Source organism: Molothrus aeneus, chromosome 6, assembly GCF_037042795.1.
Source record: "Molothrus aeneus isolate 106 chromosome 6, BPBGC_Maene_1.0, whole genome shotgun sequence".
Taxonomy (NCBI): Eukaryota; Metazoa; Chordata; class Aves; order Passeriformes; family Icteridae; genus Molothrus; species Molothrus aeneus.
Window position 1 is genome coordinate 18755349 of NC_089651.1, and position 27147 is coordinate 18782495.

The window sequence follows — 27147 nt, forward strand, 5'->3', positions numbered from 1 at the left end:
CACTGTTCAAAAGTTGTTGTGGGGAGAGGGGGATTAGAGGAAAGATTCTAATCTTATTGGGACTAAGTCACTTGGATATAGTTTGTATTTATAAAAGCTTATCTGCTTTCCCCATTAAAATGGGAGTTTGGGTTTGTTGATCTCTAAAACTCTCAACTTTTCTGGTCAGGTTTTCAAGTGATTTAACACTAAATCCGTTTCTGAATTAAAGGAGGAAAAATGAGGAAGACAGTGTGTTAAACACTGTGACTGTCTGGGAGAGCTGACTGAGTGATCTGCAACGGCTTCTGCCATGATTACAGAAATTCCTTCCTCCACCTCTCCCTTGGGTGCATGTTCTGATTGCTGCCTCCCCTCCTTGTTCCATAAGGAAAGGCTGTGCAGCAATTCAGCCCATGCTGTTGGAGAGTTTGCCCATGTTACTCACCACTGAAAAAATAATGGACTCTTCCTTTAAAGAGGTCTCAGTTCATCGTGGGGGTGCACAAACCCTTTTTTCTCTATCCATGAGGACGACAGAGACTGCTTTTGTTTGCAACTGAACTGGCTTAGACAGATATAAAGAATTCATGGAACTAAGATGTCAGGAACATCTGTAATCTTTTCTCAAGTTTGGTAGGAAATTTTACTTGCTGAGAAGGAAAGGCAACCTAGAAGGAAGGGTAACCTAGAAGGAGAGGAGGTGGGGGTTAATGGGATTTTTTGTCAGAAAGAACTTCTGGACTTTGATTTGTAAGTGGGGACAGCTTTACCCAGGGAGAGTTGCAGAAGGTCTGTGTGGGTCTCTTACAACCCTGAACTCCATGCAGGAGCAGTGCTGCTGGTGCAGCAGTGCTGAGGCACTTTATGGCATGGAGTTAAATCCTACTAATTTCAGGCTGAGTGTGTCAGTTATCAAATGTTTGGTTCTGGATCTTTGCACCTGGGAGCAGCCACCACAGCCATGCCTGTGAAACCATTCCCACTTACAAGGTGGGTTACAAAACCCTGTGTGCAGAGGGGAATTGCCTGTCCCTGGAGCTCACACTGAGTGGTGCTGTCTCTGTTCTCAGGTACATGTACTTCACCAACATGCAGGAAAGAGCCCCCAAGATTGAGCGTGCAGCCCTGGATGGCACAGAGAGAGAAGTGCTTTTCACAACTGGCTTGATCCGACCTGTTGCCCTGGTGGTTGACAACAAACTTGGAAAGCTTTTCTGGGTGGATGCAGATCTGAAGCGCATTGAGAGCTGTGACCTGTCAGGTATGTGCTCTGAAGTGAAACATTTGCAGCACAGTGGTAGCATGTACAGGACATCATTCCCTCTTTGATGCTGAGCCTGGTGACTTACATCTCCACCGCTGCCAGTTCTGTGTAGGCAGTCACAGACAACAATTGCTGGTGGGCTCCCATCTTTGATGTAATTAGAATAGACGTGATTGTAATGACTGACACCCTCCAAGATGGCCATTTGACTTTTGATGTGTTCTGAAAGCATTGTTAGTCATGGAACCCCTAAATAACCTCCTCTGTGCCCCTTTTTTTTTTCTTAGTGGTTTGAAAGGTTGGCATACTTTTCAATTTTTCTTTCTCTGGAGCTTACAGCTTAATAAATCAAGGTAGCTTGAAAAAACAGAGGAAAGGGCAATGTTTTTTTTTTTCTAATCTGGGTGATAAGACAGCTCATCTGAAACAACAATGTTGCAACACAGTGGAGAGATGCCAATTCATCACAGTTTCCCCATATTAGTAATATAAAGCATTACTCCATATACAAAGTAATAACACCTCATGGATCTTAGAGAGCACAGTTCATCATTGACATTTTTAGAAGCCCTTGATAGTGCTGAAGAAGTGGAGAAATTTGCTCTGGTGAGCAGTATAGAACAGAGGATGTAGTGGCCCGACTTTCTGACTCATGACTTGTTCTCTCATCATCATCCATGTATCAAGAAGTGAAGCCCATAAAGGAATTGCAGAGAGAAGGGAACAAGTGTGAAGGAATAGCAGCTGGGCTGTTGTAGTGATTGGTACATGCCATGGAGAATTGAGTCTCCAATTTTGGTGACTCTTCTTGCCGTGTGGTCACATCCTTCCCTTGTGTTGCAGTGAAGCAATGAACTAAAACAGCAGAAGGTTGTTCACCTTTTTACAAGGATTGTTTGCTTTTGAGCACCTAAAACTGACTCAAGGTCAGACTCTTCCAAAGTGGAGAGGAAAACAATGAAGCTGCAGATGGGAAGGTAGAGCAGCCCATGTCTTTCATCAGTTACCAGGCTGAACAGGGGGGAGTATTGTCAAACTGCCTGAGCAGCCACAAAATGCTCAGTCCAGGATAGGCATCAGAGAACCTACAAAAATTTGTAGGAGAAAAGAAGATAAGAGGAAGAGAAGACTTTGACCTATGAAACAAACCACATTTGAGAAGAGAATGAGCAAAATACTTTTGAAAAAATATTTTTGAGAAAATAGTTTTCTGAGCAAAATGGGCATGTGTTAGGAAAAGGTTTTTAGCATAAACTAAGGCTGCTGAATAAATAGGACCAAAATTGTGTATAGCATCATTCATGCCAGTTAAACTGGTCTAGATACCTTTATTCCATTATAGACTTGTAGAGGTGACATGGTTATGGAGATTCCTGAAGTTTGCGCTGTACCCTGATTAAAACAGCATCCTGCTAAATCAGGGAATAGCCTCAGATGTCCAGTGCTTAACTTTCAGAGAGAGATGAAAGAACTATAAACGCATCTAACAGTTTTCTTTACAAGGTTCTTGAATTTTTCAGTTGGAGTTAAACCAAAAGTTAGATTATTCCCCCTTGTCCTATCACTATCTGCCCATACAAAAAGTCGGTCTCCCTCTTTTTTAGAAGCTCCCTTTCAGTGTCATGAAAGGTTCCTTTGAGATCTCGCCAGAACTTTCTCTTCTCCAGGCTGAACAACCTCAGCTCTCTCAGCCTGTTCACATAGGAGAGGTGCTTCAGCCCTCTGGTCATCTTCATGCTCTCCTCTGGAGCTGTTATAGCAGCAAAACTAATAGAACCTGCTCATGCTTGGCTGAGCTCTGCATAATTTATGCAGCAAATCAGTTGAATTCAGTTCTCATTGCACTTTTATTATGTGGATTCTATAATCTCTTTTTTGTAGATACTAAAAACTTACATTTTTTATATACAAGCAGACATAAGGTCATAGTTCCAAAATTAATTATGAGAGCAGAAGCAGCACCAAGTTATGATTTTGTTTTAAATTTTAATTTTTTAAATCAAGTATATCCAGTTACACAGGCATACACAAGGTCAGAATACTTTCAGTGAATTAATAGAATAATTTGGGATCTCTTCACCCTAGAAAAGAATAATAAAAGCAATAACTAAATGACTCCAAGTGTAGAGCAGTATGCAGTAGAAGACTGCGTAAGAAGACGCAAGTAATTAAAGTGAAAACTGATAATAAATGCATTTTTACTTGACCTCTTTTTTACTCACTGGCTTAAAGCAGATTTTCACACATTTTTATAAAGCATAGAGCCTGAGCATTTGACAGTGTTCCTGTTTAGGAGCATATTGAGTCATTTAAAGTTTGGGTTTTCTGGTGGGTTACTAAATTAAAAAGTTGGTTTTTTTAAAGAGTTTTTCTTTTTTGATCATATATCTGTGGTTAGGCTGGGACAAGTTTTGGGACAAGGTTTGGTACTTGCCTCTTGCTTTGCATGATGAAAATGTTCTATTTGAGTAACAGCAGTGAAACTGAAGTGGTTGTATTTCGCTCTCGCTTATATATTCCAGAAAAAGTGTACAGCTCCATGTGTGAGTGCACTGTAAAACCTTTGGCCCAAGGGCTGAGTCTGTATCAGCTTTTGGGAGTGCTCAGAGCTGCACACTACAGAGATGTCAGTGTGGGGCTGAGCATGGCTGGCTGACCAGCCAGGCTGTGCAGAGATGAGCTGGGTTTGTGCTTGCCCTCCAGATGTGGAACAGGTAGCTTCTATCTGAGATGACACTGAACAAGCAGAAGCAGATGAAGTCAATGACCTTTTGTAGCTCACTGTCTCCGAGGTTTGGTTTGGTTTTAGCTGGGACATTGCTTTGTGATGTTTTTTTAAGGAATAACTTAGAAGTTGACTGGTGTAAAACTATTGTTTGTTTTTGTTGGTCTCAGGTGCCAACCGCGTGACCCTGGAGGACTCCAACATTCTTCAGCCCATGGGACTCACTGTGCTGGGGAATCACCTGTATTGGATTGATCGTCAGCAGCAGATGATTGAGAGAGTGGAGAAAGTGAATGGCTACAAAAGGACTAGAATTCAAGGCAGGATTGCTCACCTGACAGGCATTCATGCTGTGGAAGAGCTGGATATGGAAGAATTCTGTGAGTTTCAGTATCTGATGTCTTGGTCATTGTATCTCAAAGTCCTCATCTGGCTGGATGTTGTAATAATGTTGCCCATGGGCTTCAAATAAGCCGTGGATGCTTTCAACTTGACCAGTCAGGGTTGCAGGAGAGGAGGAGAAACAAATTTCTCCTTCTTGTGGAGGGGACTATTGCTGTCCAGCTAGAAAATGTGGTATCATGGCACTGAGTTACCTGCCTGTGCAAGCTCACATGACACTGAATTCAGTCTAAAAGCTATTTAAAATTCTGGTTGTTAATTTTCTAAGTACACTCAAATTATAGGTATTGGAAAAAACTCTGACAAGAACCAAAAGGGTTGTACTTGCCTTGTCTCTAGGTGCTTCAGACTCCTATGTAAAAGTATGTCTGATTTTGCTCAGCACAGTGGATGATGTAAAATCTTGTGGTGAGGGAGGCAAAATGGGGAGGAAGCTCCTACAGTGAGTTGTACTGTGGATGTGGAATTTGTCTCCCAACAGAGGTGGAGCATTTTAGGTGCTCACATCTGAAAGGGGTCATGCATGCAGGATGTTCTTTTTCTGGAGTAGTGGTCCAAATTACGATGGTTTGGTGAAGAGTGCAGAAACCTTTTCAAGCAGTCACTCCTCAAAATTACAACCTACAGCTCCTCCTGCTTAACAGGATTGTAAAAGAGAATACAAAATCACAAAATGTGGGAGACAGAGGTCTCTGTTGCCTGTGATGAGTGGTCTTATATAGGGAGGATACATTGCTGTATAATGCTTTAATTCTCAGGAGAAATTATTAAACTCACAACAAACACTCTATGTGTCACATACATTAGTGTCTGGGATGGCTAGAAGTATTTTTGAACTTGTGTATGTGGGTAAGTTGTTACAAATCAGGTAACATAAGCATTTAAACTGTAGTATAAGCTATGGGGTAATCATGACCTAGAGGTTCTTTCTTTCTTTCACAATACCCAGCTCTTCTTCTGCACCACTTCACACATTTCACATACATTCCTATATTTCAAAGGTAATACTGACTGAAGCAAAAAGATTTTTTTTTCTTTAATTCTCAACAGTGTTAAAAAAGAGGTTTGCTTTTCCCCCATGTGTTTATTTAAAGTAGGGAAAAGGAATCCTCTTTTGCAGCTGAAAAATTTTCTACATAGGTGATTTCTGTTACAACAGGGGAGTAAACATACATAGGCACATGCAGGTATATAATGCATGCACCTCTGTGAGCAACTCATGCCTGAAACACTGTATAAACAAATTCATTTCTTAAAGGTAGAAAGCAGGTAGAAAGCTGAGAAGCCTGGACAGTTGAAAAACAACTTTGGTAGAGAAATTATGATATCTATACAATTTCTTCCCCATCTAAATTCTTGGTGCTGAGCAGTAGGAAAGAATGCACTGTTCAGCAGCATCACAAATAACAGAAGCTGTAGCCTCACAGATTGCTGCAGCAGATGCTCAGCTATCAGCCTGAATAAGCAGGCAAGAGACTGTCTCTCTTCTGACTCCTTTGGGCTGGGGTCATCACATAGTGATCTCCCATCTCGGTGCCTGTTTCTTATCCACCTAATGTTCATTAGAAAATTGTTCTTTTAGGACCTCTCAGGGTAATTGATGAGGAACACAAACACGTACCCTCCGGTCTTTAAACAAAGACATACATAGTTTCTTGATGCCTACCCTAGAAATGCAGGGGGGGATCTAGGTAAGATGTAAATGCAGCCTTCCCAAATCTGCCTTTTCAGTTCTCTTCACCTCAGCTCCCAAATTCTTTTTAGAAGTTCTTGAAAAGTCTCCATATGATAGAATCATAGAATGGTTTGGATTGGAAGAGACCTTTTGAAGGTCATCCAGTTCTGACTCCCTGCAAGGGGCTGGGACATCTTCAACTTGATCAGGTTGCTCTGTTACTATGACTGGGAGAAATTTTGTCCTTATGAAGTAATAAATCAGCTTTCAAGCATTGAACTGAAAAATCCTGCATGTATCTTCCTAATAATTTGTAGTGAAATCTTGGTTACTCAGACAGAAGTGGTTTGTGAGTAGTTTTTGATTTTGCCCTATTGAGGAATAGTTATAATTTCTTTTATGCTATATAATATTATTTTGTGTATTTCGCCAGCTGTGCATCCATGCTCCCGTGACAATGGTGGGTGTTCACACATCTGCATTGCCAAAGGGGATGGAACTCCAAGATGTTCATGCCCTGAGCACCTTGTGCTTCTGCAGAATCTCTTAACATGTGGAGGTGAGTTATGTTTAACAGCACTGCTAATCAATTTGTATCAAAAATGTGGTGGCTGATGTTGCATTCCAATGTGGATTTACAGTTTTTCTGTATATCTTGTGCTGCATCATGTGTTAAATTAGTCTTTGGTAGTTCTACCAGATGTTTTCTGCTTGAGGTTTTGGGCACATGTGACTTCTCATTCTGAGCAGAATATTTTTATTTGACCTTAAAAGACTTGCATCTTCTACTGAGATTTTTATAATTGTATGATGTGACAGGTTTGTGCTTTTAACAAGTGTTTATAAGATGATGTTACAGTGCATCAACCTGTGATGACCTAGCAGCAGAAATCATGCCTATGATTCCCAGAGTACGAGACTCCAGTCTTTGAAAATAATTTGGCCTTGTAATGTGAAACACTGTACTGGCTACTTATCAAATGTAGGCTCTATTGAGATTCTTTTTAATTAAGGTATTTCTCCTCTTTCCACATGGTAGACTTTTCCTTTAGTCTTCCTTTTTGCCATCTTAGTTTTTTTTTTTTTAAACTAGGATGCTTTTTTAAAGCATTACACTTGCAGAAGAGATTCAAAAGAAAACATTGTTTCTTTTTGGGAGGCATTATATCTTAACTTGTTTGGTTCTGTTGGTCCTTTTGACTTCTCATGTATTTATTTTGCTGTGGATTTCATTTTCTGGCTGAACTCTGAACTCCCATGGGACAGTCATTTCCATGATAAACTGTTTTCTTTCCCATGACCACAACAAGTTATGTGGCTTTAGAGTAGTGGTGGTTACATGGGGAGGGCAGGGTGGATCAATCTAATTATACTTCTTGCTGTAGTGTTGTTGCACAACATGGGCAGTGAGTGAGTCTCACATTCCACTCCTTTGGGGCTTCAACTATAAATCTAAAAATTCAGGGGCCTCCATTTCAGTGTCTTTTTTTTTTATTTTAATCTTTCACTAAGCCTGCAACAGTTTTTAACCCATCTTGTCTGGCCTAGTAACAGCCACTACCCAGTGTTTCAAAATAGCTTAGTTGGCTGGAGAGCATTTGTCCATGTTCTGGACATCCTTACGAATGCTTTTGTCAAGTTTTTTAATGCAAGCTTGCTCTTGCCAAGTGCAACCACAGTGCAACATTAAATGTGCCTTTAAATGCAGAAGTAGTGATCTGTCTGTTGACTTATATAAACAGCACACTTGCATCAAAATATAATTCACCTTAATGTCTGTGTCTGGCATCTTTATCTTATCTACAGCTGTCAGGTCACTGGCTACATTTGTAATTCTCATATTCCTCCTCCAAATAATCATAAATGAGGAACTTTAAAAAAAATAATAATTTTTTCAAAACCCAAGCACATTTTGGTTTTTTGTTTGCATTTTGTTTTTCAAGCTCTTGATTACGCTTTTGTCTCATTCTTGAATTTTTTCTCCCTAATGAAGAAAGGACAGCAGCACTTTAAAAACTGTTTGCATGTAATTCTAGAATTTTTAGCACCACCCTCAGGAGAAAAAAATACTCATACAGCTAAGAAACTTTCCTTATGCTGGGCTCATTGTGAAGTTCCTGAGCCTGAATCTTAAGAAAAGCCCACTGGGCTACCAGAGGAGTGTTACCATCAGTGCCAGAGCACACCTCTAGCTTGGTCATATTGTTGTTATAGATAGGGTATGATGTGGTTCTCTCTTAATCCAAGTGGTGAATATCTACTCAGAGCATTACTGGGCAACAGCAGCTGTGGGGAGGGGTGGCTGCCTCTGCTAAATGATGTCATTATGTCACAGGGGTTTGATCCAGCAACTTTTCAAATTTGTGGAAATGTATGTGATTGCTGCAGGGCTGTTTTGAGATGGCCCCACTTTTTGACTGTAACTAATTGCTACTGACAACAACTGAGTGGATTTTCATTGATAACAATAATGGAAAATTCTGTGCTAACTTGTTCTATGTAAGAATTTGGAGCATTTTTTGCAATAGATCTTTGACCTGGATTGTGTTTGTCTCCTGACATTCTGAAGAAAGCAGCTGTGGATGCCTTATAAGAGCATAATTGTTGCATCTCTATATGGGGTTGTAGCTGCTGTCTAATGCTATCAGTGCCTCACTGCAACTTGAACAACAGTATGGATGTGAAAAGGAGTCATATCAGAGTCTTGGGGTCCATGAAAAGTCAAACTTGAAGGAAGTCCCAGCACAAGTTAAAGTGGTCTGTGTCTGTAGTGAGAGAATATAAGATCAGGGCAGGTCTGCAGTGCTTCTTACACTGCTCTCTGAACCTTCACTGACCTGCAGCCTGGAGACTTTCAAGCAACAGAGCTTAGCCTAATGTTTCATATTCATATTTTTCAATTCATAACTGACTCAGAAATTTTTTTGAAAAAACCCTGGAAAAATAATGAAACAGGTACTGTAGAAGTCACATGTTGTATATTTTAGATGTATTCATTGCCAATTAACTCGATGTGTCAGGTTTTTTAATGAAGAATTGGTCCAGCCTAATATAATTGCAGGGATTAGAATTGTTTGGAATCTGGTTTGCAATCAGAAATTGAGTATTCTTTTGTATTTATGTATATGACAGTGTCTTCCAAAAGGCAACTGTTAGAGACAAAGCAAGTATTTGTAGAGTAAGTATTTGTAGCTCCTGTCCTTAGTTCAGTGCTTGACTGCTAAAGCAAACTTCTTCTATCAGCATGCATCCAATTTTTGTTATGAGGTTGGTAAAATTTCATTCCTTATGCAGAATCATGTTTTCCTCTAAGCTGGAATCTTAATGTAGTCACAGAAGAACTCTAGGGAAAGAATAAGTTCTTTTCTTGACAAACTCTGTCATGCTTTTACTCTGGTGAAAGGGATAAGGTTGAGTATACAAATCTGATCTGTTTTCTCTTTCTCCAGAACCTCCAACTTGCTCCCCAGACCAGTTTACCTGTGCAACTGGAGAGATTGACTGTATCCCAATGGCTTGGAGGTGTGATGGGTTTCCTGAGTGTGATGACCAGAGTGATGAAGACAGCTGCCCCATATGCTCTGCATCCCAGTTCCAGTGTGAGAAGGGACAGTGCATTGATGCACACTTGCGGTGTAATGGAGAAATCGACTGTCAAGATAAATCTGATGAAGCAGATTGTGATAGTAAGATCAGTTTTCCTGAACTCATGGTTCCAACACAAGCATCCCTTTGGGATTCTAGCTGTTCTTGAAATGTATAGATACAAGTCCTTTTTGTTAAGTCAGAAGTTCCTGAATACAGATAAGAAATATAGCAGGTACTTAGCAAGGATATATTATACATAATATGTCTATTATGTAAACATAATATAGGTATGGAGTACATAACTACACATTACTATATTTTGCTAACATGTCAGGTGATCAACCACACTTTATTAGGTAATGTAAGAGATTCTTGCTGATTTGATCTTAGTTTTGCCCCAGCAGGACTGATTTGACAAAGGATTGGGAGTTACTGGGGCCAGAATTTTATTTTAGCTCCACTGAGTAAGAGGTGTAACAGCAAGCAGGGAGAACCAGAGATGCGCAGGCTTGCAGTTTACCTGCAGCAGTGTTCTGGCACCTACATGATCATAATATGAAACTCACTTGTTTCAGTTTTCTCAAGAGGCTCAAATGCTCCTGTGCTGTCAGTACCTGATTTTCCCTTTCTTTCCATGCAGCAATTTGTCTGCCCAACCAGTTCCGCTGTGCGAGCGGGCAGTGCATCCTCCTGAAGCAGCAGTGCGACTCCTTTCCCGACTGCATCGATGGCTCTGACGAGCTCATGTGTGGTGAGATGGCTTTTCTTGACTTGCAGCTGCTGTGTTTGGGCATGTTCTGCACCCCTGGGCAGAGCCCTGGGCTTTGCAGAGCAATATTCTTTCAGGGAAGAACAGTGCAGAAGGGCCTTCAGAACTATCCTTAGGGAAACCTGATTTGACTGTGCTCAGTACCTTGGAACTTGCAGAGCTGCTGCTAAACCCAGAGTGGATTTTAAAAGTGTGCAGCCCTATCCACTGCAATAACAGGGCCAAGCTGGAGGCTAATTATGTGGAGGAGCTAACATGCAATGAGCAAGCGTCCTCAAGAGACCACAAACTGGTCTCTTACAGTGCAGGTGTGAAAAAAAATATATGGAGAGATGTTGATTTTTCTGGGAAAAATAGAACTGAATTCTCATGGCAGTAGGTGTATGCAAGTTACAGACATGCTGATGGCAGCTGTTGTGTTAGTCCTTAGAGAGTCTGTTACTTTGCAGTTCAAAGTGAACAGTAAAATTGACTTACTTTTGCTCTTCTTGCAATTTCTGTTGTTTTGTTGTTGGGGTGACTAGAGCATGAAATATTCAGGCAATGGGGCAGATGGAAGGAGCGTTTAGAATCACACAAGTGGTTTAGTAAAATAGTTGAAACAAAGCATTTTAGAATAAAAGCAAATAGATGTGCTGCTCTGTCTGTAGCTCATTCTGAACAAATAGCTTGCACTGGGTTTGTGTAGAGAAATGCTGCACTTACACTGCCTATAGGGCCAGCCTTAGTGGATTGTGAAGTTTTTAATATCTTAGATTTGTCATGTTTTGAAGCACCAGTTGTCAGAAGCTGTGCCACTGCTGGGATGAGAGGAGGGTTCACCAGTTTTGGTCCAAGGTAGCCTTGTTTCTTCCTTCCATCTTCATGGTGGATACTGCAAGGAAAAGTTTATTCATGAGTAAGAATGGTGAAAGGAGCCCTAGTTGTGAATAGAAAAAAAGGCTAAAAGAATGGAGACAGAAATTGTTGGAAATTTCAGACTGAACATGGTTCTCCCACATCTTCTGTTTATGTCTTTCATCCAGTTCCTCCAGCTTCCTGGATAATATAAGGCCACTTCTTCTTTTTTTTTTTTGTCCTTCAGTTTCTTTATGTGCTTGGCAAACTTTCTTGCTGCCAAGTTAATGCAGCTGTTTCCTGTTTGCACTTTGGGTCCAGTCCTGCAATTAGGTCTTAACTGGTTTAAATGTGTCTTTATGTAGACATAGGATTGTCTCCTCTGGACCTCTTTGTGGAACAGAGCATTCTGTGGTTTCCCACTTGACTGAGGGAAAGAACTCAAGTAGGGAATAAAAATGATTGCTACCTTTTAGATAAGGATCTTGCATTCAAAAGAAGCTAGGTTTAACCAAAATGACAATTGTGTGTTTTAAAATAGCTAATTTGGGAACATGTTTTAATTTTGGCTTTGCTTTTTTTTTGGTATCATGGCTGAACTAATCTATTTGAAAATTGGGATCTTAGCTGACATAAAAGTTGTCATGCACTAGTAAGTGTGAAAAAAGATAAAGACTTTAAGACAGAAATAAGTTCTGGATGCTGAGCAGTTAAGAGTGTATTCCTAGATCTTTGTATTTCTTTATCTTCCTTCTCCAGTTTTCAGTTGTTTTTCATTCCCTTCCACTGAGATGGAAACCAGAACCACTGGAGAAAAATTTTATGGAGTGAAGGCCTGAATCTTATATGAACCCTTTCACTTACAACTTCAACAAGGGGGAAGGGGTCTATAGTTAGAACAGAGCATGTAAAGTTTGGACAAGTTTATTTTGATTTCTTGACTTTTTGAATATATCTATTAGTGTCTGTTAAAGAATAAACTTATAAATGTGTGAGTCACATGGAAAAAATTGCTTTTCCTGAAGACCATTGCATATGTGAAAAACAGGGAGGTGTCAGGTTTATCTGGCAAGAATTTTGAATGTGTTACCCATAATCAGGGAGAGATGTGAGGTGTAGATCATCTCAAATACTGCAGCACCTTTTATTATTTAACATTCAGCTACATAAGGGGAAAAAATAATGAGTAGAAAGTATTTGAGATACTTTGGATTGTGTTTTCCTTCCAATTTATATGGTAGGGTTTCTTTGAAAGCAAGTAATATTTTAGGAAGGAAAAGTATTCTGTTTTAAGAGCTGTATTGGCTAGGAAGACATCCACTGCTTAGTATATATGGTACCTTCCCTACTGGTAAATTTTCTTGATTTTTTCATGTTATTGCTAGCCCAAATGGCTTTTGAGAGGGCAATCCTCTCTGATTAAGGACTTAATATTTATGAGTATCATCCATCTTTGACCCATTGACTTTGGAGGGCAGGGAAGAAAAGGAAACTTTTCTATACCTTTGTTCTATCATGATAAGTAATCCTGTTACAAGATAAATTGCTCAACAAAAAGAAGAGTACTTTGCTCCTACTGCTTTATGGAGGGGAAGAGGAAGCATGAAGTCTTGTGTACTGAATCAGAGTATCTGGAGTCACGGATGCCTGAGTGTGATGCAGATGCTTTTAAAGGCACTGTGTGCATGGCTGCGTGCTGCCTGATTTGCTGCATGAGCTCCAGGACAGCTGCATGTACACTGCTCCATGTTTAATGACCACGTTTCATTTCCTTCTCGTCTCTTTCCAGAAAAATCGAAGCCAGCCTCAGACGAGTCGCAGCCACACAGCAGTGCCATTGGCCCTGTCATTGGGATAATCCTGTCCCTGTTTGTCATGGGGGGAATGTACTTTGTGTGCCAGCGGGTGGTGTGCCAGCGCTACGCCGGGCCCAACAGCCCCTTCCCGCACGAGTATGTCAGCGGTACCCCCCATGTCCCTCTCAATTTCATCGCTCCAGGAAGTTCTCAACATGGCACTTTCACTGGTAAGGGTGCTTGCATCCAATCAGCACCATTCCATTGTCTGGGTTTCGAGTTTTACACGTGATAAAGGCTGCTGGGTGTGGAGTTTTCAAAGAGCAGAAATTAGACGTTGGTCTGCTCAGTGGTTTTGGGATGAATCTGTCATTTGAATCAAATATGTAAAATCTATTAGCTTTTCTTGCAGTTTAATGGCTGTGGTCAGCTATTCCTGCTTAAATTATGTTACCATGGTTATCAAGAGGGTTTTGTGGTAGGAGATAAAATTAGAGGATGAAATAATTTCAGGTGAAATCTTTGCAGGGATGTTTTAAATTGGACTTCACACTAAAGCTTTTCTAATTAAAGCAAGTAGTGGTTTTCATCTGTACTTCTGTAGGTGCTAAACCAAGCTGTCATTCTGATTCTCATCCATATTTGTTAGCTTTTTCTAATCCATATTATTGTGACAAATTACAACAGCTGAAAATCTTACTATTTATGCTAATTCTAAAGAAAAGACAGGTTTCTAATACCATGGCATTTCCAAGAAGGATATATAATCATGAATGATGATTACAAATACTTACTCTGCTTGTAATAAATATTTCCTGCATTTGAAAAAAAAATTTCTGAAAACTTCCCAGACTTAACTCTTACATTAGCACTGAATAGTCTGACAGGAAGAAGCTGAAAATTAATTGTCTGAGTTAAGATATATTGAAGTAAAACAGATTGGAGAATGACATCTTCCATTTTCCTCTAACTCAGGTTTCCTTCCTTTTGTCTCTGCTGATTTTCAAATTTCGCTGTGATTATTTTTAACAAAAATATTTGAGTTTTGCAGTTTTTCATTTACTTGCAATTGAATTTTTTGCAATGGAAATGGAAACTTTGGAGGTCTCAAGCTTGGTTTTTTTGGGGGCCTTGTATAATGGGGTTTGTTTTGCAACTACCTAAGTTTGTTTAATTGGAAAATTTCTTCTTTAATTTGGGTGAGCAGTTTGGATGAGCTGTTCTGAAGATTCCTTTATCACCAGTGTGATAGTAGGTTGTGAGTTCAGTGCTGCAGTGAGGCAGTAGGTTTGAGGGTGAAATGTTTTCTTTACAAAAAGTGTCTGTTCCTTGTAATCCTGAAGTTTTTACATAAAGCACTCTTCCCAAGGTGTGACAACCATTATCATTGCATGGGTTTGCAAAGCTAGGGATTTGGTTTCTGTTTGGCATTGACAGATAACACTGTGGTTTATCTAACCTTGTCTTCCTCTCTGTTTCAATGCAGGCATCTCTTGTGGAAAGTCCATGATTAGCTCCATGAGTCTCATGGGAGGAAGCAGTGGTGCCCCATTGTACGACAGAAACCATGTTACTGGAGCATCTTCAAGCAGCTCATCCAGCACTAAAGCCACTTTCTATCCACAGGTATGTCTGGGAAATACACCAGTGAGTTGGGTATCTTCTGAAGAAAGGAAAGGTGAAATTTTGTGCTTACTAAGTAGATGTTAATAACTGTTAACAACTCTTGGGTGTTACTGTTTATGATATCCATTTTGACACTCACTGAACTTCACAAAAGAGCTTTTTTGTAGTCCATCAGGATTATACAGTGCTCTGTGATATCCAAAATGTTTTGTTATCAGAGTGATACTCAGCTGATTTGTCCCTGGATACTTCTGTTTTTCCCTTGGAGATGCCACCTCCTTTGTTAACTCTGGTGGCCATGGCCCAATGACATTTTGCACTGCCTAATACTGCAGGCACACATGGAATAATAACGCAAGCAAAAATGAAAGAGGACTGGAATACAAAGAGGTATGAAATAAACTTGACTTGCTGTTTAGCTCAAGTGTCGATTGTTGATTCAGAAAACCAAGTGCATGCACTGGGGGAAAACACTGGTAACAGCAGGGTGAGGCAGAGGTTACTTTTCATTTTTTCAGGTATAATTTAGCTCCATTTCTGACTTTTGAGTGTTAGAAGTGACAGAATTTTTGTCCTCATATCACAGTTTCACAAATTCCGACATGTATATTCTGAATGGAAAGAGTCCTCTCTGAATATGTAAGAGAGACATACAAAGGTTCCTGTTTGCCAGCATATTTTGTCATGAGTTTTTTTCCATTGTGCTTCTGAGAAATACATCCATTGGATTTTAGGTACACACAAGAAGCTGCCAGAGTTGATATGCCAGCTGTGGAGGGGATTTTTGTGTAGTATTAAATCAAGAGCCCACACACTGTGTGGGTATACCTGCATTTATGTGTAGACGTAAGCTGTTATGCTCTGTGTGGGCATTTTATTGATGGCGTTTTGGCCACTTCCAAAGGTACTTTCTCTCCCTTTAAGAAGGGCAAAATGAAAAAGAGAGGCTTGTGAGCTTATCTGTTGGTAAGGTAAAATTGGGTACATACTTCTTGCATTGTGAAGCCATCAAGAAGCAGAGGGAAGTCAGGAACTCAGCAGCCCTCTTAATTTAGCTTGTCTCATGCATCACCAGTGTCTCTGTAATGTGCTGAACAATTTCATGCTAGACCTGATTGATGTGTCAGTACCATGCTAAAAAGGATGAACTGAAAAAACACTTACTTAAGTAAAGCTTGAAAGAGAAAAGAAGCCCAAGAGCTGATCTGCCTGTGTGATTCTATGGGATCTGTGTTGGCCAAAAGATCAACTCTCCCGTTTGACTTCTGGCCGAAGTTAATCTGACTGTTGGTGGGAATCTTTTTCCACACTTTGCTGTGTCAGCCAGGGCCTGCAGGCATGATACCACCATTTCCTTCATGAAAGGCATGCTGGGTTCTTAGAAGGAAGCTTTTGCAAGGGCTTTGTTACATTGAGGTACTGCTTAATCCAAATGTTTTGGTGAGTTCTGCGTGGTAGCTAATTACCCAGCTTTATGATATAATAATCAAAAGGATAGATCTGAGCATCTTAATTTTCTTGGCTTTTTTGGTTTAACACATCTTAGTGGTACTGAGAGGTGCTCCAGTGAATAGAGACTGGGAAAGAATCAGTGTCAATGAAGTTATTCCAGTTTACATACCTGAGTACCTGGCTACAGGCGTCCTGGCTGACACTGTTCACTGTATTTAGTCTCAACATGAAGTGCTACTGATGCAGCTCAGGGTGTCAATAGGAGTGAATCCACAAGTAGCATGCAGTGTTCCTCCAAGGAGGAAGATTTCTGAAAGATGACCTTAGGGTAGTTACTCATCACACCCCAGCTGGCAAAGGTTGTCTCCCTTCACATGAATCTGGGGGCAGGGTTTGTCAGTATAAGTAACAGTGAGCTCAGCTCAAAGGTCAGAAATCACTTTGCTGGATGCTGCACAGTGAAGACTCAAACAATGATCTCCACTCAGTGATTTTAGAGTGTTTTTGTGGGAGAGGAGCAGAGGCAGAGGAAGGATGGTCAATGGGGCAGGCCATGAGTTGGCCGAATGCCCAGGGCAGGCAGTGTACAAGATGTGCACATCAGTAGCAAGGCTCAATCAACAGCAATGATGTAATTTTCCACACTGGAAAAGATAAAGTGCTCTTCTTAGGTTTAGGCCAATGCCCTAATGGCTGTGTCAGAGGTTCAACTTCCTGATGGTGGAAGAATCCTAAATAATTTTGAAGCCTGCTAAACTTCTTCTTGTGTGAAGGCTACCAGTAACCTATGAGAGTGTGAGCACTCATAGCTGAGCCATATGTGTGTGTATGCTGTCTATATGCACACATAGACAGACTATAAATATTTTTTAGGTCATAGGCTTTTTGCATTGTGAACTCTGCCAAAATGATGTGTTTAGAGAACAAGAGTGTAAATGAAGTGTTCAGGGAGAGATGGAGTTTTATTAGTTATAGTAGAGGAACTTGGCTTCCTGACCCTACTATTGACTGGGGACATTTTAGGGTCTGGGAGTGGAACATATTTTATTTCCAATAGCATCTGCTGAGGATGCTATCAGTCCTTATGTCCAAGGAAGTGCACTCAGATTCAGGCAAACTGGGTCTCATTTCTAGCTTTATTCCAGCCTTCCAGCATAATAACAGATGTGGCAAGGAAGAAAATTCCCTGTACTGAGAACTTTGAAGGCCTGCACAATACCTAAGTCCAAAGTCTTGTAATGAACATCTGTGATCTTTAAAAATGCATTAACACATCCAAGCAGCTAGGAGAGCAAACTGGAATAAGGATGAATGACAGGGTGAAGGCATCAATACTATTTTCAATCTAAATAAAACTGTATAATTAACCCAAAATTTCACACTTCTTTTCCCTGTTGTTTCTAGATTTTGAACCCTCCACCTTCCCCAGCTACTGATCGCTCCTTATACAATGCAGAGATGTTTTATTCCTCAAACATTCCTTCAAACACAAGATCTTACAGGTACAGTTCAGATAAAAAGGTTTGCTAAATCTTCTGTTTATCTGCCTTTAGTTCTGAATCTTTCTCAGACTTCATTTAAAAATCTTTTCCTCTCTTAATAAATGACCATTCAAATTATTTACATTATATTGCTATGTAACAGTCCCTGAGCATCCCTGTTAGTGTTTTCTGCTCATTCTCTTATCTTAAAACTCTTTCATGAGTAAATCTATTTGTTAGTGACTGGGTTAAGTGGTCATAGTGGTCTCCTCTGGTAGGTTAGGGGCTGGAAGAATGTGCTGCTGGCTGAGGGTAGTTGTGTCATTCAAAATTGAAGAACAATTGAAAACCAAGAAGTTCAGGTACTTCTTGTTGGATTTCTCTAAGAGTCTGAATTATGGCTCACATAGTATTAATGAGCAGGCATCTTGACTGAACACACAGAGCTGTTCAATCTCTTTACTTTTTCCTTCTTTTCTCCCCAGATTGCTCCTAATGCATGTGCTTTTTTCGTTTTTGGTTTCCTGCAGACCGTACCTGATACGAGGGATAGCTCCGCCCACAACCCCGTGCAGCACAGATGTCTGTGACAGTGACTATACCACGAGTCGATGGAAGGCCAACAAATACTACATAGATTTAAATTCAGACTCAGATCCTTACCCCCCTCCTCCCACACCTCGCAGTCAGTACATGTCGGCAGAAGAAAGTTGCCCTCCATCTCCTGCCACGGAACGAAGCTATTTTCACCTCTACCCCCCTCCACCCTCTCCTTGTACAGACTCTTCATGACCTCAACAGAAGGAACTTTTCCTGTAAATATTTTAAAATATGAACAGATTTAAAATATATATTTTATGATTTAAAAATAAATCTGGGTGGGAATTAAACAAAACTAAATGTGAATAAAAATGGGTGGGAGGGGTGGGGCTGTGAAAAATTGTACAGAGGAAGAATATTTATAAAATTGATTTTTTTAACTTAATTTCCATTCTTTTGTGCCATATTTGCCTTTTTGAAGTCATGTAAATGACTCAGTCTCCAAAGGATTTGGGGAGGGAATGTTGAAACTTTCTGCATTTTTAAGCCACCTTTTTACATGCAAAAAGTGTATGTAGTTCTTTTGTTAATGTGAGACAAGAAAACTAAGTGGCTTGTGGGAGGGAGGTCATTTAAAGAAAGATGCAGGCTTATTCCTAGAGAAAAAAACCCATTTAAATACAATTGTTCGTATCATCCCTGCCCCACCACTGGAAGAAAACGTGGAGAATCACAACCCTAAGATGCTCCTGTTTGCAAGGGAGCTTAATGCTTCCCAGAAGAACTTGAGTGCCAAGACCTGAATTTCAAACCTCCCTCTCCATCTGCTTAGCATTGAACTGAAAGAACACTTCTCTTGGCCGAACCTTCCAGGTTAACTAAACCCACAAGCATCACGTCCTACCTCATGGCAGTGGCACTCTGCACATGGCCAATTCTGTAACTGATTCAGGCTAAATAACAACAGTCCTAAAAAACTTGGTTTAGGCCCAACAAGTTCCCTGCCAGACTGGGTGAATGGTAGAAGAAGCAGTTGTACTGACCTGTGAGTGACAGCAAGGGTCAAGTTCAAAGTGGTATTTAAGCTAAGAGAAAGGCCCAACAAACTGCAGATTTGCTCAGACTCGCCATTTTAATAGGGATGCAACCAAGCTCCTTCATCCTTCCCTATGAAGCTTTGGTGACTGTCTGGGAAGAAGTTGTAATGGTCAGCTGCTTCTTAAAACACAGTGCAAGTTTTCTTTTTCTCAAAAGTCCTGTAATCACTGTGCCAGGTTTCTGAGGTATTCACCTGTGTTGACTTGATCAGAGAATTGCTTCATCTCTTAATATTCATTTTCCAAAGTGGAACAAAATGGTCACTTGTATTCAAATGAGGAAAGTTGTTTGGGTTTCAACTGGTGTTTGTACAAAAATGGTATCTGCATAGCTCAAATCAAAAATCAGTTTAGCCATATCATAAAAATTTGCCACATTATTCAGATTTAGAAATAGGTAGAAAAAAAAAACAGAAGAAGGAGAAAAAACAAATACTTCTTTTCTATTCATGTTGATATAAAAATGATTAACTTGTACAAACTGCTCAGGATATCAAGATCAACAAAGTGCTTGTTTCCATTCCTACAAAAAAATTAGAGAATGGGGGAGCTAGAATTAGTCTCTTTCAAATTCAGAAGACAAATTTTTGTTTTACTTGCTCTTTCTCTGTAGCAAAAGGGATTGGGTATTGTATGGCACTTTATAAATTCAGCACTGGTGATGATAATGTGAGTGCCTGCTTGGGACATCTGAGGGAAGTCCTGAATATGCAAACTTGCACCTGTTTCTGCAGCTGCTCAGTAACAGATGTGTTGGGCCTTCAACAGCTTTAATATTGATGGCAACAATGGACAGTTTTTTCTTGTTTGAACTAAAATTGTACTTGGCTTTGGGTCTTTTTAGCAAGTTATTTGAGAGTACATCAGAGGAACCCTGCAGCTCCAGGAGAGAGGTCTTTGTTGTGGTGGTGGAAGGGCTGGGACCACAGTGTTCTGATCCACTTCATACTTTCAGATTTATTAGTCCAGATCTGTTCTTCCTGTCTGCATAGTTTAAGAATAGGATTTGTGCTGTCACTGGTGTGTTACTAAAACTCCTAAAGTAGCTTTTACTACCTTCGTGTCTAAATTTTTGCTTGAGAGATTAAGCACAAAGAGGATGATTTTTCATAGAGAAGAGTACAGAAAGGGAGTTGAAGAATAAGTTCTTTCCTCATCCCCTATCAGCATTAGCAATTCTGTACTATGCGGTGATGGGCAAGGTCATAGTTTGTTACTCTTGGTCTGACTTAGCCAATCTCTGAACTGATGGTTTGGTGAAAGAAAGCAATTCTCATGTGATCATGTTTCAACTCACTAAATTAGGAATATACATCCCCAGGATATTTTATGTGCCACATGAGTTGTATAAAAGAGTATTTGTTCTGCATTACAGCAGTTGGTAGTCCAATTTCATATCATACATAATTTTATGCTTGATAACTATTCACTATTTATAATTAATTCATTAGTTGTTTCATGTCATAGTTCTAGCTTAGAGATATACCACATTAATTTTCCTCTATTCCTGTGATTACAGAGGAACGGATGCAGAATTACTCAATTTATTTCATTAAGCCACTGATCTTTTTTAAGAGCCATAACTATAAGAATCCTAACCACTTCATCTGAAGATCTGTATCCTATTAGAAACATTGGAATTGAGTCCAAGAAAATTAGCATTTTTACTGAGAGCTGAACTATCTAAAAAGTCACATTCTTTTCGAGCTTAGGTCTTAAAAAGGAAGGAAGCATTTGCTGGATTGGGTGAATTAAGTGTACATTTTTATTTTAGTTGAACATTCATAGCCACTTGCTGTTGATATTTGCTGAGGAGTTGCCTTCTCTGAGGCACTTGAATTTTGGTGATGAAAATCAATACACTGCTGCATATTACTGACACTAAAAGCCTTTTCCAAAAAAAAATTTGTATACAAATTTAGCATCTTAGCATTTAAATACTAAATACTATTTTTGATTCCTGTGGACTATATACTTTAAAAGGAATACTGCACTCCAGGTGTTAGAAAAGACCAGGAAGAAAATCTGAGCAATAGGAATTACTTTTTTCCAGAATATCCCCACTGTGTTCTTAGTAGTTTCCATCCTGTGAACTTTCAGGCTAAAACATAGAAAATAGGTACTATTTTCTTCTAGATAAGGATGGGAGGAGGATGCAGGGAATTAGAGAGTGCATATGAGAAATTCTGGCAGTTCAGGGTTGAATAGGAAATATGGAGGGGAAAGTTGCCTTTTGATGAGGCTTAAGCATGGTTTTAATAACTCAGAGGTTTTCTGTGAGAAAGCTGACTGAAGTATTTTAAGAGTTCTACCCTAGGAACCTGCAGAGGGGTGCATGTGATTCAGCTACCTGTGTGAGCTTGTGAGTACTTGAATCAGTGTTTTCAACCACTACTTTCCAAGCCCATTGTGACTGCATATTAGCACTTGAAACAACTCAGGATGTAATAAGGAATGGTGTCTGGAGAGCAGCCCGTAATGGGCAGATGATATGGCTGGTTCTGTGTTAGATGTAAAGGACAGATGGCCCAGCAGAGAGCACCTTACCTGTCCTGCAGTGCTGCCATGACAGCAGCCACTTGGGTCTTCCCTCCTGTAGAATTTGTCCCATCTGCAGGGCAGGTGTAGCAGCAGTGTGAGGCTGTAAGGTAAACTGACAAGTAATAATCTTTGACAGTCAAGGATTCCTTCATTTCAAGGAACAGTTTTTGAAATTATAGCTTGACTTGAGCTATACTGGTCTATAGCCACTGCACCTTTAAATTTTAATAACTGGAGATAGTGAATTTGTTCTGGATGAGTCTGAGGAAACTTCATGAGTACTATCCCAGCTGCCTTACTTAGATTTCTTACTCGGATTTCTTCTGTCTGGACAGATCACTAGAGTGCACTTAGGCTAAGATTAGGCTAAATCCATATGTATGACAAATAATTTCTTCAGGATAGTATTATAGTACAAAATGCTCTGTGTCTAAATGCCTATGCCATTAGCATATTCTAAAGCATATATTCTAAAGCATATTCTAAAGAGGAAGGCAGAAATGAGTGGGAAACAAAATTCTTTTGGAAAAATTGAATTGATTTTCAGTAATAAGCCTTCATTTCTGTGGTTTGCAAAGGTACAGGCACTTTCCTAAAAGTTCTGATTCTTTTCAAAGTAACAACAAAATTCCCTGTTCCCTCAATACCTGTTTTACAGACCTAGGATGGGCTTTCTGGAAATCTCCAGGCTTGTTTACCCTAGATCTGTTTTCCACCTGGTATCTAGAACGTCATGTGCAAGGTCCAGGGCTCATGATGTTCTCTCCGTTTTTATGACAACTGGTGCCTTTGGATTCTGGGGCTTTTGCCATTCTGATGCTGTGTGCACAGCAGTGGAAAAGGATTTGGAAGCAGGAGCACTCAAGTAAGAGCTGGTAACTGTGGGCTGATGTCACTCCTTGGTGGCCTGCAGGGTCAGATCACTTTGCTGGGGAGGGCTCTTGTGCTGCCCTTCCTCAGAGCCTCTCCAGCATGTTGTGCTACTTCACAAGTGTGCTCAGTTAAACATCACAAAAGTTGCGTGTCCCGTTGGCCTCAAGCATTTTTGGAAGCAGATCTCTTCTGTAATTTTGTTGGGGTTTATGTTGAGTCAGTCTAACTGAGCTTACAATTGTACTAGAAATTATATCCATTAATGTTGGGAAATGAAAACAGAAGGCAAGCATGTTCCAAATAATTAGTACCATGCCTGGCACAGAGCCCTGAACTGGAAGCAGCATATTTGCTGTTACAGTGCTGAAGGAGATTTTATAAAGGTCCATGCTTGGATAGAGCCTTAGACAAGCCACAGTCAAAGGTAACTGTTTCCAGCTCAGTCATTTGGTGGTTGTTGTGTGTTGGGACTCAATTATGAATTATAAGTAGAATCCTCCTTGTCAGTTTGCCTTGTCTGTAAGAGATTCATGGAAGGCTGAATCCTACACTCAGAGAGGGGTCTGCTGTTTCTGCTGCTGTTCCCTTAGGTACTGCAACACTTTCTGTTCATCACTGTATATAAAAATCCATTTCTACAGAAGTTGTAAGTTTAGCTAAGCAGCTTAAGGTATTTACTACACATTAAAAGAAATATTTCATCAGCATAGATATTTTCAATTCTGTTAGGTCTTCTGCCTCTCCTTCGTGAGAACCTTACTCTAGATTTTCTAAAGGGTGATTTTCTTTCATTTGTTTATTTTGAGGTTGGCCAGCTATGCTGTGGGCTTTTTCACATAAAATCATACTCCCTGTAAGGAAATAAAACAAAGGAAAAATTTATTTTAAGTCAATGTTAAGCCTGCTGATAGGAGTGATGGAAACCAGTCTGATATATCTTCTGCATTCCACAACAAAATCCTTCAAAATGCCGTGTCCTGACATGCTGACAGTGCTCCCAACCACCTGTGACAAGCTGCAACATCCTGGCTGTTCCCAGCATGAACCACAGTCCTTGTGCAGCCCACCTCTGGAGCCAGGGCTAGGTCCTCACCAGCCAACACAGAATCCTGGTGGAGAGAAGATCACAATGACAGTTCCTAAACGGGTCGGTTTATATCGACAAAATGCATGCAGAGAATGTGCTTAGAAGGACTTGTCAGAGGAGAAAAGCAAGTTTGACAGCTCCGGTGACAGACTAATTCAGCGCCATTGACACCTCTGAAAAGCGAGTGCTCCCACTGATGCACCTTTCTGTAAATAAGAATGGGGCCGCTCTGGTGACAGCATTCCTGGGCTGGCTGCTTGACAAAGGGAGTCACATTCCCGTTTGATTTGTACAGAGATCCTGCAGCCTGTAAATAGTTGTACATGGAATTCATCGGCCTGTGGAGGTAAAAACAAGTGTTGAAAGCAGGAGGACAGCTGTAGAAATTTGGGGTATCATAAACACAACTCTAACCCAGACTGCTTTCCTACTCACCTACTTGTATGGCAATTGCTGCTATTGTAAATGTACAGGAATATACAAAGAGTACCAAGAATTTTTATATAACCCACACATAATCTTTTTATATTTATATTAAATTGTGTATTCTGCAAACAGCCTAATAATTACAGCTTTATATGTGTATCATTTTGTAGCATTTCTTACCTCAAAAGACAACCAAACCCAATACTTCAGTGCCTTGTGTATTTTAAACAGATTAACATATAAACTGGGGGGAAAAATGTAGATTGTACTCTGCTGGTTTTAACAAACCTTTGTATTACTGTTAGGGTTCTCTTCAGTTAAAATACATACAGTCACAAGTTGTGGGACTAACTGAAAGCTTACCATTTTGGAAGTTTTTTTAGAGCATGCATGTTTTGAATTTGTAATATATTGGAGTTTCTCTCAAATGCATTCTTTCAAGTTAAAGTTAACTTTGATGAATATATTCATATCTATTTCAATAGACATCCCAATACCTGTCAAAAATACATAGCATTTTTTTTAAATGCCAGTAACTGATATTTACATGTTTGGGGATTAAATTAATGCTGTTTTCAGCATGTCACAATTTTCGTTGGTGCCATAAAATCTTTCTTGTGTTATGGAAAGTCTTTATCAATTCTTTTTCCAAGCATGGCCTTCTAACACACAAATGACTTGGTAATACTGTTGTGAAAAGATCTTTGAGGCTGTCATCACTTCAGACCATTGTACATTAACAATTTTCTGGTCATGAAATTGCAATGTTTCTTTATGTTAACAAAACCAAAGGCTTGTTTGAAGTAACTGGTATTTTGTATAAATATTTGTACAGATAACAGACTCTGCTTTTGTATTATCGATTATGTGGATTTTGTTTTATAATAAATGCTTTAAAAAGAAATGCTTAGCAGCCATTTTATGAGCAAAGCTGTTTCAGCACCTACAGTAGAGACAACCAGTCAATATCACAACTGTTTTAGAGACTATTTAAGATAAGGACAGTGCTGTCTCCTAATTTTAAAATGTGCAACAACAGTGAGAGCTGGAAAGCAATCACCTTTAGAATTAGAGTTGTTAGCTACAGAACTTACCACAAGTTTGTCAGCAACATGATGTTACAAAAATTGTTACACTATATAGGAACAATCTCAATTGTTCTGACTAGGCCAGATCTGATCTGTGTTTCTTTTTTAATTTTAATATATCTGTTAAATGGATGCTATAGGATGTCAAAGTAAAATTTAAAACAGTGACTTCTTTTTTTTTTTTATGGGGAACATACTTGAAAACTATGTCTTGATTTGTGCAGTCAATATTGGTGGCCTCAGATTTGTGAGATTTAAACTAGAAGTCAAAATGATTTTTAGTGGAGATACCCCTTCCCCTGCATGCTTAGATGGGACTCAGACTGAAGTGTTCCTGAGCAGTCATCAGCAGTCATGGTGAAGTCCAGTTCTGTTCCTTCTGATTTTTCCAGGCTAGAGAAAAAAATAGAGCATACACTTTCAGAGACCTGCTTGTTTCCTACAAATTTCTTCCAGGTTTTGCATTATACTGAACCAGAAAATGTCAAAAGATTTTTCCTCTTAGTCACATTATCATTGCTAATAATGCTTAATAGAAATGGAGCCTGGAGCAGCCATATGATGACAGCCTACACCTAGTGATTTATACCATCACTGATTGGGATGGATTTGTAGCTTGAAGGAAAATGGCAATTCTGAACTTCTAGTGCTCTGCTCAGCCTGGAACAGGCCTTCCATCATCCTATTGTGTCAGAAAAGTTGGACCAAATTACCCAGAAGTACAGAAAGGTTTTTAGGGTTTCACATGGCATGAAGCACAACAGCCCCACTCTTCTTTCTGCAACTCCTGGCTGGAGCTAGGCTTTCTCTCCTGTAAGATGCACAAGGTCCTCTTGGAGTGGACTGTCTGACACTGGCTGGTTGCAGGGAGGTGTCTGATACACACAATAATACAGATTTCTGCACAGCATACAGACTCCTCCCATGCCTTAATCCCAGATGTTTCTTGAAACCAGAGGACACAGTATTTTCTTTTTGCTCCAGAAAAGCTTGCTCACCTGTCTGGATGGTGAGCTTATATTCCCACCTTACACTCCCACAGCTTACAGATTTCTTAATGTTGTAATTGAGAAATAAAGCTCTGATACATCATTTGTCTGAACAGAATCTGAATACATTCCCAGGGCTGTACCTATGGCCACAGGGAAGATGCCTAATTCCAAATCCACCTAAACTTTTACAAAATTACCCCAGCTGTTACTGTCTGTGGTGGGGCAGAGCAAAGTGTTTGGCTGATTTTGTGCAGCATCATTGAGGACTGAACTGAATAACTGTGTCTGGATGTGCCAGGAAGTGGCTAAAGTGGTTGAAATACATTCTGCCACAGCATGGGTGGCTCACAGCTGCGCTCAAAAACAGCCTGGTCCTGACCTATTCAGCTCCATGGGTCTCCTTCCATGCTTTATGCCAGCCTCAAAGCTTCCATACACATGGTGGTTGCTCCAAAAGACAAACATCATAAGTAACTAATGCCCTTCCTTTCTCCAAGCTTTTATTGCTGAGCTGACATTGTGTCAAATGGAATATATCCCTTTGGTCAGTGTGGGGGATGTCCCCTCCCAAGATCCTGGCCACCACCCAACCTAGTGGTGAGGAGTTACTGCTGGAGACAGCACTGGTGCTGTGGGAGCACTGCTCAGGAGCAGCCAAAACACCAGGGTGTTACCAACAATGCAAAGCACAGCACCATGAGAGCTGGCCTGGGAGAATGAGCTCCATGCCAGGCAGACCCAACACAGTGAGCCAGCTGTGCCCACACACTGTGCCAAAAACCCACATAGACTTATGGGGAGGAGTTCATGTGATATGTCCTAAAAAGCTTTAGATGCTTTTCACCCACCTGTGCTCTAAGGGGTTTAATGCAGAGTGCCCTTTGAGTGAAAGGCTGGGGAATGGTG

At 40.1% G+C, this 27147-nt stretch overlaps 1 protein-coding gene across 1 annotated transcript in view; it reads left to right on the forward strand.

Annotated features, from left to right (window-relative positions):
- Positions 1-18470, forward strand: part of LRP5 (LDL receptor related protein 5) — a 93399-nt gene extending 74929 nt beyond the window's left edge. Inside the window, exons 14-22 of the mRNA XM_066551425.1 lie at positions 1053-1243; positions 4142-4351; positions 6482-6607; positions 9498-9734; positions 10277-10387; positions 13032-13268; positions 14525-14664; positions 17521-17618; positions 18128-18470. Coding sequence (XP_066407522.1) covers positions 1053-1243; positions 4142-4351; positions 6482-6607; positions 9498-9734; positions 10277-10387; positions 13032-13268; positions 14525-14664; positions 17521-17618; positions 18128-18389 — 1612 coding nt within the window. The 3' untranslated portion in view covers positions 18390-18470. The remainder of the gene's footprint in view (positions 1-1052; positions 1244-4141; positions 4352-6481; positions 6608-9497; positions 9735-10276; positions 10388-13031; positions 13269-14524; positions 14665-17520; positions 17619-18127) is intronic.
- Positions 18471-27147: the final 8677 nt, after the last annotated feature.